This window comes from Leptodactylus fuscus, chromosome 7 (genome assembly GCF_031893055.1).
Source record: "Leptodactylus fuscus isolate aLepFus1 chromosome 7, aLepFus1.hap2, whole genome shotgun sequence".
Classification (NCBI taxonomy): Eukaryota; Metazoa; Chordata; class Amphibia; order Anura; family Leptodactylidae; genus Leptodactylus; species Leptodactylus fuscus.
The window spans coordinates 1218189-1236717 of NC_134271.1; the positions used below are offsets into that span (position 1 = coordinate 1218189).

Consider the following 18529-nt stretch of genomic DNA (forward strand, 5'->3'; position numbering starts at 1 on the left):
ACTACAACTCCCAGCATGCATACCTGCTCTGCTGTTCTTGGAGCTCCCATAGAAGTGAATGGAGCATGCTGGGAGTTGTAGTTTCACAGCTGCTGAAGGTTGTCGCCCCTGATCTGTGGGATTGGTGGGGTCTGACCGCCGCTCATTGTCTATAGGAGCCCCAGTCCTGGCCTAGTATGGAGCAGATGTCTTCTGGTCACCCCCAAACCTTCCCTGAGCGCACGTCACAGAGGGAAGCCTCCGCTAGATTAGACTTTTGGCTGCCCTGGCTGAGGGGTCACTCCCTTGTCCCAACCTGCAACACATTCACACTTGGCTGAGTGGAGCGTACAGAGAGATTGGGAGCGAGTGTGGTCAGTATGAGAAGGCCGGCCATATAAGACAGTAAGCCATACGTTCCATCATAGCTATACTGCCTGACGTGGGATATTACGGCCCATACTGTGTCCTCCTATACGATCTATAGGTCTCCATAGTCGTGCGCTGCATGTACTTCCATATCCTCTCCCTGTATGGAGGCGCCATATAGTGGCACACAACATAAAACTATAAGATGAGACTCCACGGACTATTATATTTATCCCAATACACCCCACCCCACCCCCACCTCCCCATATAGCGGCACACAACATAACACTATACAATGACTCAGTCCTTCAGGGTGCGCACTCCTCCCGCTTAAAGGGATAACTTTGGGATTGATTATCCAGATCAGTGGGGGGGGCCCTGAAATCTGCCCCCTGAAATCTCGCCCCCCCTTCCTTCCCCACAAGTTATCTGACTGAGGGGGGCAGCAGCGCTGTGTGCCAAGCAATGGGGGCTGTTCCTCTGTTATTCCTCCTGTTAATGGCCCTACAATATTGGGCACTGACAGATTTATGGGACACGCACCCTCAGACAAGATTCTTTGTTTTGTTAGTCTTTTAGTGGTTCTGTTCTCCTTGGATTTTGCCGATCTTGGGGGATTTACTGAGGAATCTTAAAACTCCTGGGGGATATCTTACATAGACGTTGCTGACGGCGTTCCCTTATAGCGAGGAAATCTATTTTCAGATACCGTATTAGGGAATTCTACGGAGACTCTTAGAGAACACCTGCCGGGTCCGCCGGTGATCAGCTGTGTGTGTATATGGGTCAGTATGGAATATACCGGTGTATGTGGATCAGTGTAATGTACTGGTGTATATGGGTCAGTATGGAGTATACTGGTGTATATGGGTCAGTATGTAATATACTGGTGTATATGGATCAGTATGGAGTATACTGGTGTATATGGGTCAGTGTGTAATATACTGCGGTATATTGGTCAGTGTGTAATATACTGGTGTATATGGGTCAGTGTAATATTCTGGTATATATGGGTCAGTATGGAGTATACTGGGGTATATATGGGTCAGTGTGTAATATACTGCGGTATATTGGTCAGTGTGTAATATACTGGTGTATATGGGTCAGTGTAATATTCTGGTATATATGGGTCAGTATGGAGTATACTGGGGTATATATGGGTCAGTATGGAGTATACGGGTATATATGGGTCAGTATGGAATATACTGGTGTATATGGGTCAGTGTAATATACTGGTATATATGGGTCAGTATGGAGTATACTGGTATATATGGGTCAGTATGGAGTATACTGGGGTATATATGGGTCAGTGTAATATACTGGTATATATGGGTCAGTATGGAGTATACTGGTATATATGGGTCAGTATGGAGTATACTGGGGTATATATGGGTCAGTATGGAGTATACTGGTATATATGGGTCAGTATGGAGTATACTGGGGTATATATGGGTCAGTGTAATATACTGGTGTATATGGGTCAGTGTGTAATATACTGGTGTAATATGGGTCAGTATGGAGTATACTGGGGTATATATGGGTCAGTATATAAAAGGATTCCTGTTTGTTTTCCAGTGTCTGTCTAATCCGCAAAAATTCTGTGCTGCAAGAAATCCGCGGTTATGACTGAGGAGGGAGGGGGCCCAGCCGGCGGCAGCTTCTATGAGGTAAGACCCATAAGGGTGACCAAATCCCCTTCTCACTGCAGGTCTACCCTACAGACGTCCTGTATAAATGGCCGACATAGTCATTGCTTCTGCCCCCTTGTACGTTACCCTGAGGGGGGGGGGTGTCATTGCCTCTGGCCCCTTGTATATTACCCTGAGGTGGGGGGGGGGGTCATTGCTTCTGCCCCCTTGTACATTACCCTGAGGGGGGGGGGGTCATTGCTTCTGCCCCCTTGTACATTACCCTGAGGGGGGGGGGGGGGTCATTGCTTCTGCCCCCTTGTACATTACCCTGAGGGGGGGGGGGGGTCATTGCTTCTGCCCCCTTGTACATTACCCTGAGGGGGGGGGGGGTCATTGCTTCTGCCCCCTTGTACATTACCCTGAGGGGGGGGGGGGGTCATTGCTTCTGCCCCCTTGTACATTACCCTGAGGGGGGGGGGGGGTCATTGCTTCTGCCCCCTTGTACATTACCCTGAGGGGGGGGGGGGTCATTGCTTCTGCCCCCTTGTACATTACCCTGAGGGGGGGGGGGGGGGGTCATTGCTTCTGCCCCCTTGTACATTACCCTGAGGGGGGGGGGGGGGGTCATTGCTTCTGCCCCCTTGTACATTACCCTGAGGGGGGGGGTCATTGCTTCTGCCCCCTTGTACATTACCCTGAGGGGGGGGGGGGGGTCATTGCTTCTGCCCCCTTGTACCCTTGTACATTACCCTGAGGGGGGGGGTCATTGCTTCTGCCGCCTTGTACATTACCCTGAGGGGGGGGGTCATTGCTTCTGCCCCCTTGTACATTACCCTGAGGGGGGGGGGGTCATTGCTTCTGCCGCCTTGTACATTACCCCGAGGAGGGGTCTGGGTTATCCTGCGACATAACTGATATTCTAGGTCCCGTATCTAATACATATCTTACACGGATGACTTTACACTTTGCTCCTCTCTCTGTTCCAGGCTGGAAACTACCGCCGCACCGTAAAGCGAATCGAGGACGGGAACCGGCTGTGCAATGACCTGGTCTCCTGTTTCAGAGAGAGGGCCAAAATAGAGAAGAGCTATGCCCAGCAGCTGACCGACTGGAGCCGCAAGTGGAAGGGCAACTTGGAGAAGGGTAAGAGCTCAAAAAGTAGAGGGCGCCATCTCCACGTAACCTAGTGTAGGAGCGGCTACAAGCATGGCCACCGGGGCCCTGAGGACAGGCCCATTATAGTCATGGAGACATTGTCCAATAGCTCTGCCTCCATGACTACTCACTTCTCTCCTTACCAGGCTTTCTCATGGGGGCGCAGACTTCTGGGTCAGCCGTATCTGATCGCCAGTGAGTCGCCATATTATGAGCTTTTCTGGCGATAAAATGTCATTGTGAGAGAACGGCCTATAGGCGAGTGAGCTGATGGTAGCCGTGTCCGCAGGATGTCTGAGGAGTCCACCGGGTCATGTTGTGTCGGGATGCTGAGACATGATGGGAGTGACACTCATTACCGATATGATCTAGGACGTAACACTGCTCCAACATCTTGTCGTAAAACTTTGTATTGTTCTATTCCTCTGTCACTCCTCCTGGAAACGTCTGGATATCTTTAAGGGGTTGTCCACTAATAGAAGAGCAGTTACTGCAGTACTGCCTGTCACCTATGGGCAGATGTGGTGCTGGTTTTGTGAGAAAGCAGTCGTGTTTTTCTTTTACTGGACACCCCTGTAACAGTGGGTTTGGTACAGCCCAGGTGACGGCACTGCGTGATGGTGTGCAGGGTCTCGCACACTGGCTCATAGGACTCTGATGGTGCCTATAGATAGTCTTGGGTAGTCAGAGACACACCCCCTTCCTCCTCATTGGCTGCTGCGTGTCAGTGTACCCCGGGCACAGCAGGAGATGCCCAGAGAGTCCCAGTATCACTGGCACCTGAGACGTGGCGGAGCCTGAAGCTCTGAACGGCGGCCAGGTTTACCGTGTCATTGGTATTATTGACTCCAATCCAGGAGTCAACGATCTCGACCTCAGGGGTCAAGGAAAAAAACTTGGGCACGTGGTCGTCAAGGTGGAATCTGCCTCTTAGAGCGGTGGGTTTTGGGTATAGAATGTGAATTGTGAGAGTTGTAGTTCCCCTTTATGATGTTACATGGGCACCTGTAGTGCAGAGGTAAATGGTAATAGACCATGTGATACCTCCAAAAATAATCCCAGTATGGCGCAGGTCCAGTGGCGCAGCCTCTGCTTCGTCTTCCTTCCCTTTTGCTTTGATAAAGCCCAAGGGATCGAACGTCTTCGAAAAAAAGAACAAAAATGTGCAAGACTTACAAAGTTATGTGGTGTCAGGCCTGGACAAATCTCATGTCGGACAAACTTCACGTTGTAGGGACAAGTTCACACAACTGGAGCGCGGCCTGACACGTCACATCTATTTACTAAAGCGTCCTGGTACAAGGTGACACAAAGGGTTAACTCCCCAGCACTCTCTGTATACAGGGGCTACGTATATATTATAAGATTTCCGTCCTCTAAGGTGACCCCAGGGCGCAGCCATGTATACTCACAGCTCAGACTCTGTATACAGGGGCTACGTATATATTAGAAGACTTCTGTTCTCTAAGGTGACCCCCAGTGTATGCTCACAGCTCAGACTCTGTATACAGGGGCTACGTATATATTAGAAGATTTCCGTCCTCTAAGGTGACCCCCAGTGTATGCTCACAGCTCAGACTCTGTATACAGGGGCTACGTATATATTATAAGATTTCCGTCCTCTAAGGTGACCCCAGGGCGCAGCCATGTATACTCACAGCTCAGACTCTGTATACAGGGGCTACGTATATATTAGAAGACTTCTGTTCTCTAAGGTGACCCCCAGTGTATGCTCACAGCTCAGACTCTGTATACAGGGGCTACGTATATATTAGAAGACTTCTGTCCTCTAAGGTGACCCCCAGTGTATGCTCACAGCTCAGACTCTGTATACAGGGGCTACGTATATATTAGAAGATTTCCGTCCTCTAAGGTGACCCCAGGGCGCGGCCATGTATACTCACAGCTCAGACTCTGTATACAGGGGCTACGTATATATTAGAAGATTTCCGTCCTCTAAGGTGACCCCCAGGGCGCGGCCATGTATACTCACAGCTCAGACTCTGTATACAGGGGCTACGTATATATTAGAAGATTTCCGTCCTCTAAGGTGACCCCAGGGCGCGGCCATGTATACTCACAGCTCAGACTCTGTATACAGGGGCTACGTATATATTAGAAGATTTCCGTCCTCTAAGGTGACCCCAGGGCGCGGCCATGTATACTCACAGCTCAGACTCTGTATACAGGGGCTACGTATATATTAGAAGATTTCCGTCCTCTAAGGTGACCCCCAGGGCGCGGCCATGTATACTCACAGCTCAGACTCTGTATACAGGGGCTACGTATATATTAGAAGATTTCCGTCCTCTAAGGTGACCCCAGGGCGCGGCCATGTATACTCACAGCTCAGACTCTGTATACAGGGGCTACGTATATATTAGAAGATTTCCGTCCTCTAAGGTGACCCCAGGGCGCGGCCATGTATACTCACAGCTCAGACTCTGTATACAGGGGCTACGTATATATTAGAAGACTTCTGTCCTCTAAGGTGACCCCCAGTGTATGCTCACAGCTCAGACTCTGTATACAGGGGCTACGTATATATTAGAAGATTTCCGTCCTCTAAGGTGACCCCCAGTGTATGCTCACAGCTCAGACTCTGTATACAGGGGCTACGTATATATTAGAAGATTTCCGTCCTCTAAGGTGACCCCCAGGGCGCAGCCATGTATACTCACAGCTCAGACTCTGTATACAGGGGCTACGTATATATTAGAAGACTTCTGTCCTCTAAGGTGACCCCAGGGCGTGGCCATGTATACTCACAGCTCAGACTCTGTATACAGGGGCTACGTATATATTAGAAGATTTCCGTCCTCTAAGGTGACCCCAGGGCGCGGCCATGTATACTCACAGCTCAGACTCTGTATACAGGGGCTACGTATATATTAGAAGACTTCTGTCCTCTAAGGTGACCCCCAGTGTATGCTCACAGCTCAGACTCTGTATACAGGGGCTACGTATATATTAGAAGACTTCTGTCCTCTAAGGTGACCCCCAGTGTATGCTCACAGCTCAGACTCTGTATACAGGGGCTACGTATATATTAGAAGATTTCCGTCCTCTAAGGTGACCCCAGGGCGCGGCCATGTATACTCACAGCTCAGACTCTGTATACAGGGGCTACGTATATATTAGAAGATTTCCGTCCTCTAAGGTGACCCCCAGGGCGCGGCCATGTATACTCACAGCTCAGACTCTGTATACAGGGGCTACGTATATATTAGAAGATTTCCGTCCTCTAAGGTGACCCCAGGGCGCGGCCATGTATACTCACAGCTCAGACTCTGTATACAGGGGCTACGTATATATTAGAAGATTTCCGTCCTCTAAGGTGACCCCAGGGCGCGGCCATGTATACTCACAGCTCAGACTCTGTATACAGGGGCTACGTATATATTAGAAGACTTCTGTCCTCTAAGGTGACCCCCAGTGTATGCTCACAGCTCAGACTCTGTATACAGGGGCTACGTATATATTAGAAGATTTCCGTCCTCTAAGGTGACCCCCAGTGTATGCTCACAGCTCAGACTCTGTATACAGGGGCTACGTATATATTAGAAGATTTCCGTCCTCTAAGGTGACCCCCAGGGCGCAGCCATGTATACTCACAGCTCAGACTCTGTATACAGGGGCTACGTATATATTAGAAGACTTCTGTCCTCTAAGGTGACCCCAGGGCGTGGCCATGTATACTCACAGCTCAGACTCTGTATACAGGGGCTACGTATATATTAGAAGATTTCCGTCCTCTAAGGTGACCCCAGGGCGCGGCCATGTATACTCACAGCTCAGACTCTGTATACAGGGGCTACGTATATATTAGAAGACTTCTGTCCTCTAAGGTGACCCCCAGTGTATGCTCACAGCTCAGACTCTGTATACAGGGGCTACGTATATATTAGAAGATTTCCGTCCTCTAAGGTGACCCCCAGTGTATGCTCACAGCTCAGACTCTGTATACAGGGGCTACGTATATATTAGAAGATTTCCGTCCTCTAAGGTGACCCCCAGGGCGCAGCCATGTATACTCACAGCTCAGACTCTGTATACAGGGGCTACGTATATATTAGAAGATTTCCGTCCTCTAAGGTGACCCCCAGGGCGTGGCCATGTATACTCACAGCTCAGACTCTGTATACAGGGGCTACGTATATATTAGAAGATTTCCGTCCTCTAAGGTGACCCCCAGGGCGTGGCCATGTATACTCACAGCTCAGACTCTGTATACAGGGGCTACGTATATATTAGAAGATTTCCGTCCTCTAAGGTGACCCCAGGGCGCGGCCATGTATACTCACAGCTCAGACTCTGTATACAGGGGCTACGTATATATTAGAAGACTTCTGTCCTCTAAGGTGACCCCCAGTGTATGCTCACAGCTCAGACTCTGTATACAGGGGCTACGTATATATTAGAAGATTTCCGTCCTCTAAGGTGACCCCCAGGGCGCGGCCATGTATACTCACAGCTCAGACTCTGTATACAGGGGCTACGTATATATTAGAAGACTTCCGTCCTCTAAGGTGACCCCCAGGGCGCGGCCATGTCTGCTCACAGCTCAGACTCTGTATACAGGGGCTACGTATATATTAGAAGATTTCCGTCCTCTAAGGTGACCCCAGGGCGCGGCCATGTATACTCACAGCTCAGACTCTGTATACAGGGGCTACGTATATATTAGAAGATTTCCGTCCTCTAAGGTGACCCCAGGGCGCGGCCATGTATACTCACAGCTCAGACTCTGTATACAGGGGCTACGTATATATTAGAAGACTTCTGTCCTCTAAGGTGACCCCCAGTGTATGCTCACAGCTCAGACTCTGTATACAGGGGCTACGTATATATTAGAAGATTTCCGTCCTCTAAGGTGACCCCCAGTGTATGCTCACAGCTCAGACTCTGTATACAGGGGCTACGTATATATTAGAAGATTTCCGTCCTCTAAGGTGACCCCCAGGGCGCGGCCATGTCTGCTCACAGCTCAGACTCTGTATACAGGGGCTACGTATATATTAGAAGATTTCCGTCCTCTAAGGTGACCCCAGGGCGCGGCCATGTATACTCACAGCTCAGACTCTGTATACAGGGGCTACGTATATATTAGAAGACTTCTGTCCTCTAAGGTGACCCCCAGTGTATGCTCACAGCTCAGACTCTGTATACAGGGGCTACGTATATATTAGAAGATTTCCGTCCTCTAAGGTGACCCCCAGGGCGCGGCCATGTATACTCACAGCTCAGACTCTGTATACAGGGGCTACGTATATATTAGAAGATTTCCGTCCTCTAAGGTGACCCCCAGGGCACGGCCATGTCTGCTCACAGCTCAGACTCTCTATTCTTCCTGTCTCTACCTTTATGAAGCCTTCAGTAAATCTCAGCGAGTCCTCCGGTAGAAGCGTATCTTATGCTTGGGTGAGAATTGTGAAGACTACGGCTATTTCTTACACTCAGGATGGGCGGGGGTCTCCCAGCAGCAGGTCTGGCCCGGTGTTACACTTGGGTTTGCCATTTTTTTCACATCAGATTCCCGCAAGGCCCCAGTAGTTAGAGCAAAGGCCGACCACTTATCAAGAACCGACCTTGAGGCTGGAGCACCCCTTTAAGGAAAGCCTCCTATAGCTTGTTGCACTGCATGGCCTGTCAGTCCTGATGTATATGATGTGATCCCTTATTGTTTCCATGATGGCAGGTCCTCAGTACGGCACCCTGGAGAAGGCCTGGCACGCGTTTCTTACCGCGGCCGATGCCCTGAGCGAGATTCACACTGAGCTGCGGAACCAGCTGTGGGATGAGGATAGCGGGAAGATTCGGGACTGGCAGAAGGAAGCCTATCACAAGCAGATGATCGGAGGCTTCCGAGAGACCAAGGAGGCGGAGGAGGGATTCAGTAAGGCGCAGAAACCCTGGGTGAAGAAGCTGAAAGATGTAAGTGCCGCCGAGTCCCCGGAGCGCTCACTGTCCGGTACAGATGGCCGATCCTTAGCTCCAGATACCTGTGTGATGTACTGAGCGTCTCTCCTAGACTTCCTCTATTGTGGACCCATTGGCTTTATACTATGGGGGAGGGGAGGGGGCTTCCTCCTCCTAGGTATATATTACATGTTGTGAGGTGGGCTGTGTCTGGGTATTCTGTACTGTACGTGTCAGGGGCGCACCTCTCATTGTGATCTTACATCAGTATCGCGCCGTATCCACCGCACTTAGTATTTAGATTTCCGTTTCTATTTTTGTTCTTGGAAGTCTATGGAAATCTTGTCAGACAGTGTAATGATGTGGATGTGTCGGCCCCCGATGATCACACCGTTGTAGGAGTGTGAATGTATATGTGCTAGTACTAGACGCTGATGATGGACGACACTTGGGACGTGTTTACACCTTTAAGTGAATCGTAAGGAGACTTGATGGGTAACGTTACTCTGTGACTTCACCTTGCAGGAGCTTGAGGTTTCTTCCACGGTGGCCTGTTGTGTATTATGCCTAGTGGGGGTCTTAGGCCTGGCGGGCGGCCGAGGCTCTTCCAATGCTCCGCTCTATAGAGAACAGGAGAGAATTGGGGCTACACTTGGTCGTGTGCACAAGGCCTTAGACTCTGCGCACAGGACAGACTAAAGGTGCGTTCAGACTAGCGCTTGTATTCCGTCCGCATGGAGACAAATGAATTGTGCGCGGCAAGCACACGGAGTCTATTATAGTCTATGGGCTCTGTGTGTTTAACTGCACCGCGCTTGCATTAGCGTTGGTATTGTGTTCAGGGGGTCTCCATGCAGACTCCTTGCGGACGGAATACAAGCGCTAGTGTGAACCAACCCTGAGCCGCCATATGTTTGCAGTTTACCGTGCTGCAGGTCTGTGTTCAGACTTGGCTGCTCGCACCGCCTTAGATCTGTCACTTTATCTTTTTCCCCTCTGTGGGTCTCAGGTCTGCGGTGGATTCACTTGAGGCGGGTTTTACTTTATTTGTTGTGGTATACATGGCACAATCCTCCTGAAACGTATATTGTGTGAACATTGGCCAGTACCTGCCGCCCCATATGCTCCGTGTCCGTGTCGGGCCGCCTTGGTCGTTATATGATGTAGTGCAAGAAACTCCCCGACGAATGTGCCGTAGCCTGAGACCAGCGCACGTAGGCCGAAGCCGAAAAGTGACACAAACCCTTCACCTCTGAATCCGGCCCGTAGTGTCCTAAATTTCTGTATATAGAAGAAATGGTTCAGGGGCTTTATCAATATGGCGTCTGGCCTGGGCAGTGGAGAAAGGCGGCTCATGCACACACCATATATCCTGGACTGACCGCAGCCATGAGCGCCAGGCCGACCTTTCTTCATTACATGAAGCCATGATGCCGTCAGCCCCTGAACAGCCAGGTCACTACAGGACTGAGCAGGCGGCGGCCATCCAGCCGTGCAGGAGCGCCACACTCAGGCCGTCACGTCCGTACACATGGCCAGTCTGCATGAGGACCAGGCGCCTCAGTATAGGGCCTATAGGTGCAGTTATATTGGTTATTTCACATACAGCCCCACGTCACCTCCACGCTCCCTCGCTGCTGTTTCCTGGTCTCTGTTCACACACAGGGATTGACACGAATCTGATAACCTCCTCCTGTAACAGGGGCTTCACGTGCGGAGTCAGTGATCTGTTCGGAGTGTGGCTCTGCACATGGACAATGTCAGACTGTTCAGAATCTTCCTCCATATTCTCATCTTTATACAGGTAGAAACTGCAAAAAAACGTTACCACGCGGCTCGGAAGGACGAGCGCTCGGCCCAGGTACGGGAAGATCATTCAAAGGCCGACGCCTCCGTGTCACAAGAACAACTCCGCAAGCTGCAGGATCGGGTGGAGAGATGCAACCAGGAGGCCGAGAAGGTCACAGCATGGTTTTATATATAGATTTATTTCTCTTTAAAGGGATTGTCCATTTCCCACAGGACATTGTAATGTGACCTGTACTATAGGGGATTAGCCAACTATCCAGGCCAGGAGAAGGGGAGATGGATGGGGGAGCGATGGAGATGGCTGAGCGCAGCGTGAAACTTGCCAAGCTGGGAAATCCCTTTAAGGGCTCCTCAAACAGGCCTCAAATTCAGCAAAGCAGCGATGCCAGTAGTGCACAACATGGCCGCACAATGGCAGCCATGGCCGTCCTATCTGACAACTGATAAACTAAGGGCAGTGTCAACCACTGCAGCATCTGTACTGGATCAGCATATGGCAACTGCACCACCCCTTTACATCTGATGTGTGTGTATGTATGTAGCTTTCTTGTGTGTGTGTGTGTGTATGTATGTAGCTTGGTTGTGTGTGTGTGTGTGTGTGTGTGTGTATGTAGCCTGTGTGTGTAGCTTGGTCGTGTATGTATGTAGCTTTGTTGGGGGGGGGGGTGTATGTAGCTTGGTTGTATGTGTGTATGTAGCTTGGTGGTGTGTGTGTGTGTGTGTGTGTGTGTGTGTGTGTGTGTGTAGCTTGGTCGTGTATGTATGTAGCTTCATTGGGTGTGTGTATGTATGTAGCCGGGTTGTATGTGTGTGTGTTTATGTATGTAGCTTAGGTGTGTGTATGTATGTGTGTATGTAGCTTGGTTGTGTGTGTGTGTGTGTGTGTGTGTGTGTGTGAATATGTATGTAGCTTGGTCATGTATGTATGTATGTATGTATGTATGTAGCTTGGTTGTGTGTGTGTGTGTGTGTGTGTGTGTGTGTGTGTGTATATGTATGTAGCCTGTGTGTGTGTGTGTGTGTGTGTGTGTGTGTATGTAGCTTGGTCGTGTATGTGTGTGTGTATGTATGTATGTATGTAGCCGGGTTGTGTGTGTGTGTGTGTGTATGTAGCTTAGGTGTGTGTGTAGCCTGGTCATGTGTATGTGTGTGTGTGTGTGTATGTATGTAGCCGGGTTGTGTGTGTATGTATGTAGCCGGGTTGTATGTGTGTATGTATGTAGCTTAGGTGTGTGTGTAGCCTGGTCATGTATGTATGTGTGTGTGTATGTAGCTGGGTTGTGTGTGAATATGTATGTAGCCTGTGTATGTGTTTGTATGTATGTAGCTTGGTTGTGTGTGGTATGTATGTATGTATGTATGTAGCCGGGTTGTATGTGTGTGTATGTATGTAGCTTAGGTGTGTGTGTGTAGCCTGGTCGTGTGTATGTATGTAGCCGGATTGTATGTGTATGTAGCCTGGTCGTGTGTGTGTGTGTGTGTGTGTGTGTGTGTGTGTATGTATGTATGTAGGTAGCTTGGTTGTGTGTGTGTATATGTATGTAGCCTGTGTGTGTTTGTGTATGTAGCTTGGTCGTGTGTGTGTGTGTGTGTATGTATGTATGTATGTATGTATGTATGTAGCCGGGGTGTGTGTGTTTGTATGTATGTAGCTTAGGTGTGTGTGTGTAGCCTGGTCGTGTGTATTTATGTAGCTTGGTCGTGTATGTATGTACGTAGCTGGGATGTATGTAGCTTAGGTGTGTATGTAGCTTGGTCGTGTATGTATGTACGTAGCCGGGATGTATGTAGCTTAGGTGTGTGTGTAGCCTGGTCGTGTGTATGTATGTGTAGCCTCAGTATCTGGTTCTTCACTTTGGTTTGTTCTGTATCTATTACAGGAGAAAGCTGCTTACGAGAAGGCTCTGGACGAGCTGAACCGCTACAACCCGCGCTACATGGAGGACATGGAACAGCAGTTTGAGAGTTGTCAGGAGGCGGAGCAGAAGCGTCTGCGCTTCTTTAAAGAAATGTTGCTGGATTATCATAAGCACCTTGAGCTTTCCAGCAAGGACAGGTATCCTCAGACTGTGCGCCCTAGAACTGTGCCTGCCAGTGTGGTAGATCTGACACGCTGTGGCGTGTGCGGGGCGGGGCCCGGCTGTGGCGTGTGCGGGGCGGGGCCCGGCTGTGGCGTGGGCGGGGCCCGGCTGTGGCGTGGGCGGGGCCCGGCTGTGTGGTGTATACGGGGCCCGGCTGTGGTGTGCACGGGCTTGGACTTTCTATGCTAACAATTAGAGACTTCCATTTTTGGGCTATTTCTGCCTGCAGATCCCGAGGCCGGCCTGTGAGGGCCATGTTAGACTTAGAGGGGTTGTGCAGAATAAGACTCCTCTCCTTACCTGGAGTATTATCGTAATAACAGCTTGGATCCATTGAAGTAAATGGGGCTGAGCTGCAATTCCAGGCACAACCTGTAGATAGGAGTGGCACTGTTTGCCAATGATAGCAGCCATGTTTTTCTAGTCCTGCTCTCTAGTGGGTTACACTTATGTCCTCTGTCCCCTCTTTCAGCTTCCAGGCTTTGTACAGAGACCTGTATCAGGGTATCCAGGCAGCCGACGATCAGCAAGACCTGAAGTGGTGGAGAAATACCCATGGGCCCGGCATGGCCATGAACTGGCCCCAGTTTGAGGTAACACTTCAGACGTGTCTTAGACTGCTGTGCTTTAGGCTCCCGTAGTTTTAGGTTTCACATGTTTGGGGTTCCAGGTCCCCAATGATCAGCTGTTTGAAGACGCCTCCACATTGCTTGCCAAACACAGCACTGCTGCATCAAACAACTGGTCCGCAGGGGTCCCAGCATGGCTGGTCAGGTGAGGAGCCTGGCAAATCCCTGTAGTGATAGGTCAGGCGGACAGTTCACGGCCAGGTCGGCGCTGTACAGCGTCTCCTTCCTGCAGTCCGTCTAGGATAAACTTCCTCCATTTCCTCCCGTCTTGGAGGGAAGTCGTTTGTCTGCTCAGAAGTGTTGGGAAGACGAAGCCGTTTCCTGTGGGATGAAGACAATCACATAAGGAATTACTGAAGTATACAAAAGTACGGAAATCTATTAGTAGGGGCCGTGGTGTAGGGCGGAGATGTCGCTAATACATCTACCCATGTGACAATGATATAGGATGTGCAGATACTGCACCAAGATGGCGGCAGCGGCAACAACCCCCTGACATGTTCTGCAGATACTTACCGGCTCTCCCTTGTCCCTAAATCCAGGAATGGTCTCCAGAGACGCAGAGGCCTATCAGCAAGAAGGAACGCAGCAGTAAGAATGTGGAGGAGGTGACCCTGACTGGTATCGTGCCAGCCAAGGACGGGGTCTCCGCAGGGACCCCCACCCAGCAGCTGAACCGAGGGTGAGTCTGGACCTTCCTTATGACAACCTTCAGCCTGTTCAGGAGGATAAGGGGTTAAGTGTCTGATTTGTAGGAGCCCCACCATCGATGAGAACAGGGGTCCTGCGTACCCCCATGTGAATAGAGCAGCCATCTTACATGTATACTGCCAGGGCTGTACTTGGCTTCTCTTTATCAGTCCCACAGAGAGGACCCCCAAATGGTGTGTGTGTGTGTGTGTGTGTGTGTGTGTGTGTCTTAGTCGTCAGGCCAGTGTATACGTCTCTTTCTGGGGTTACAGCGGAGTGAGTAGACAAATAACACTGCACGTTTGGAGGCTCCAGCATGGGCTGCCGTACGTTCCCAGATTACAAACTACAAGTCCTATGGTGGCGGTCGGGTCCTGCTGGGATTTGTAGTTTTCCAAGGGCTGGAGAGGCAGAAGAGGGGCCACCCAATAATCTGCTGGAGCTGCTGGGCTTAGTGTCCGTTCACATTCTTTGACGTCCTCCTCCCAGGTTTTCCTACGCAGACGAAGACCAGGATTTCTATGCCACGCTAACGGATCTGCCACGTTCAGAGTCAGTACAGGCCACGTGCCGCTCCTCTGTGGTGACGGGACCCTCGCCTGTCCTCTCTGCTCTCCCCTCTGTCCTGTGGGTGTTAGATGGCGGTTATACATTCACTGGGTGCTCGGCTGTATTCTCTCTCTGTGATCTGTACTAATCGCTGACACGCGGAGGCGTCTGCTCCATCTTGTATATTTTGGTAACCCTTTATTTTAACCCTTTAGTATTTGATGGTTTTTCACCTGTTGTGGTTCTTGCAGCACTGTGAAGGATGACGGCTCGGAGTGGTCAGAAGACGAAAGCCCTAAAAAGTCACTGGACAGTAATGGTCGTGAGGTGTCACAGGTAGAGGGCGTGCGTGTGCGAGCGCTTTATGATTACTCTGGACAGGAGTCTGACGAGCTGAGCTTTTCGGCAGGTATACACCACTAACCTTCCCTTAACACCCCTTCCTGTTCCCCATCCACAGGCACGTCCCCACCCCCCTATACCTTCCATCCTCCATCCCTGGTCAGGCCTAGTGCATGAAACTGGCAAAGCACGCAGGCTGGCATCTGTGCATGGTGCACGCACCGCTCTACCACATCACCAATCGGCCACCAATAACCCAGCACTAATCATCACTAACGTCAGCACCAAAGCACATTAAAGGGGTCCTCACCAGAGGGACAGATGGATGACCTAACACCCAGGATGCCTCAGATCAGAAGCAGGCCAGTGGCATCACATTCATCAGTCACATGATAACCCTATATATATATATATCCTTCGCATGCAGTACCAGGCACAACCACTACATAGCCTATGGCGCTGTCTTCCCTGAATGCTGTCGCCTCTACAAACCTCTTCCCTGTGAGTCCTGGGTGTCAGACCACCACCACATAGTCAGGACTTCTCCTCAGTATGAAACTTCTGGAAACCCCTTTAAGCCTTGGTGAAAACCCCAAACTGCTGGAGCTGGATATAAGACTTGTCGCCGGTGAAGGCAGAGAGTGCTGGGATTGCTTCAGAGGTTTAAGGCCGGGCCCCCCGCAGCGTCTTACAGTCCCTGCAGCGGTGTCCCTATAGGAATAATGGAAGCAGAGAGTCTGCAGAGGAAGCCACAATCTGTATGTGCTCGCTACGTGGGGCCGAGGCCTAAAGGGGAACTCCACCTGCTGGAGCCTAATATGAAGTGATTTCACCTCTCTGAAGTCATCGCCGTGTTCTCTACAAATGCTTATCATAAAAGGATGAAGCCATCAGTGATCTGGTCATGAACGTCTGGTTAGGGGTTCGATGCTGGGCACCCCGGTGATCAGCTGCTAGAGGAGGAGGAGGCAGCGCTTGTCTGCACAGAAAACAAAGCACAGCGCTGTATAGTGGCCGTGCTTGGTATGGCAGCTGTTGTGATGTTACATGGAGCTGATCAGCGGGGGCCCAGGTGGCAGATTTCTTAAGGACTGGTCATCAGTTAATAAGTTCAGGTAAACCCCTTATATTCCCAGTATTGTACCTGTGCAGGGCACCTATAGGAATGTCCCCACTTACAGATATGGGATTTGTATTTTATTTAAAAATATTTTCCTGCTGCTTCACTCACAAAAGGACGACAACAGAAAACAGGACGAGACAAGATGGAGGCAAGTCTGTAATAGTAATGTAAGGGGGAGGGGCAGGGGGTACTATGGAGGGTCCCTATAGACCTGGGAAAGAAATGCAGCATCGGTATCAAAAGGAATCTCTCCTATCATATCCCCCTATATATCACACAGCTCAGCTTCTCTCCTCTATCCTATACCCCTATATATCACACAGCTCAGCTTCTCTCCTCTATCCTATACCCTATATATTACACAGCTCAGCTTCTCTATCATATACCCCTATATATCACACAGCTCAGCTTCTCTCCTCTATCCTATACCCCTATATATCACACAGCTCAGCTTCTCTCCTCTATCCTATACCCCTATATATCACACAGCTCAGCTTCTCTCCTCTATCCTATACCCTATATATTACACAGCTCAGCTTCTCTATCATATACCCCTATATATCACACAGCTCAGCTTCTCTCCTCTATCCTATACTCCTATATATCACACAGCTCAGCTTCTCTCCTCTATCCTATACCCCTATATATCACACAGCTCAGCTTCTCTCCTCTATCCTATACCCTATATATTACACAGCTCAGCTTCTCTATCATATACCCCTATATATCACACAGCTCAGCTTCTCTCCTCTATCCTATACCCCTATATATCACACAGCTCAGCTTCTCTCCTCTATCCTATACCCTATATATTACACAGCTCAGCTTCTCTATCATATAACCCTATATATCACACAGCTCAGCTTCTCTCCTCTATCCTATACTCCTATATATCACACAGCTCAGCTTCTCTCCTCTATCCTATACCCTATATATTACACAGCTCAGCTTCTCTATCATATAACCCTATATATCACACAGCTCAGCTTCTCTCCTCTATCATATACCCCTATATATCACACAGCTCAGCTTCTCTCCTCTATCCTATACCCCTATATCACACAGCTCAGCTTCTCTCCTCTATCATATACCCCTATATATCACACAGCTCAGCTTCTCTCCTCTATCCTATACCCTATATATCACACAGCTCAGCTTCTCTCCTCTATCCTATATCCCTATATATCACACAGCTCAGCTTCTCTCCTCTATACAATAACCCTATATATCACACAGCTCAGCTTCTCTCCTCTATCATATACCCCTATAAATCACACAGCTCAGCTTCTCTCCTCTATCCTATACTCCTATATATCACACAGCTCAGCTTCTCCCCTCTATCCTATACCCCTATATATCACACAGCTCAGCTTCTCTCCTCTATCCTATACCCCTATATATCACAGAGCTCAGCTTCTCTCCTCTATCCTATACCCCTATATATCACACAGCTCAGCTTCTCTCCTCTATCCTATACCCCTATATATCACACAGCTCAGCTTCTCTCCTCTATCCTATACCCCTATATATCACACAGCTCAGCTTCTCTCCTCTATCCTATCCCCCTATATATCACACAGCTCAGCTTCTCTCCCTCCATTACCTCGCAGGTATACAAAGCTGCCTTTGCTATAATGACCTGACTATAGGTCAGATATATTATTGGGTGATATCCTGCGAGGTCCCTCAGTCCTGTAGACCAGATCAGATTTATGCTGCCATCTTTAATGCTGACTTTAATGTCTGGTTTATTGAATATTTTAACACTAGTTTCTTCTGCTCTGGTAAGTGACACGTTCTATATATGACATACACTCACCGGCCACTTTATTAGGTACACCTGTCCAACTGCTCGTTAACACTTAATATCTAATCAGCCAATCACATGGCGGCAACTCAGTGCATTTCGGCATGTAGACATGGTCAAGACAATCTCCTGCAGTTCAAACCGAGCATCAGTATGGGGAAGAAAGGTGATTTGAGTGCCTTTGAACGTGGCATGGTTGTTGGTGCCAGAAGGGCTGGTCTGAGTATTTCAGAAACTGCTGATCTACTGGGATTTTCACGCACAACCATCTCTAGGGTTTACAGAGAATGGTCCGAAAAAGAAAAAACATCCAGTGAGCGGCAGTTCTGTGGGGGGCGGAAATGCGTTGTTGATGCCAGAGGTCAGAGGAGAATGGCCAGACTGGTTCCAGCTGATAGAAAGGCAACAGTGACTCAAATAGCCACCCGTTACAACCAAGGTAGCCA

At 49.6% G+C, this 18529-nt stretch overlaps 1 protein-coding gene across 6 annotated transcripts in view; it reads left to right on the forward strand.

Annotated features, from left to right (window-relative positions):
* The window catches only part of PACSIN3 (protein kinase C and casein kinase substrate in neurons 3), a 62113-nt gene that overhangs the window by 41388 nt on the left and 2196 nt on the right, over positions 1 to 18529 (forward strand). For 3 of the 6 annotated variants that reach the window (XM_075280728.1, XM_075280727.1, XM_075280726.1), the window contains 9 exons: positions 1924 to 2015; positions 2966 to 3122; positions 8833 to 9068; positions 10858 to 11013; positions 12743 to 12918; positions 13416 to 13536; positions 14115 to 14254; positions 14752 to 14814; positions 15063 to 15220. In XM_075280728.1, coding sequence (XP_075136829.1) covers positions 1971 to 2015; positions 2966 to 3122; positions 8833 to 9068; positions 10858 to 11013; positions 12743 to 12918; positions 13416 to 13536; positions 14115 to 14254; positions 14752 to 14814; positions 15063 to 15220 — 1252 coding nt within the window. In that variant the 5' untranslated portion in view covers positions 1924 to 1970. The remainder of the gene's footprint in view (positions 1 to 1923; positions 2016 to 2965; positions 3123 to 8832; positions 9069 to 10857; positions 11014 to 12742; positions 12919 to 13415; positions 13537 to 14114; positions 14255 to 14751; positions 14815 to 15062; positions 15221 to 18529) is intronic. The other 3 variants (XM_075280730.1, XM_075280729.1, XM_075280731.1) reach the window with 3 other exon arrangements.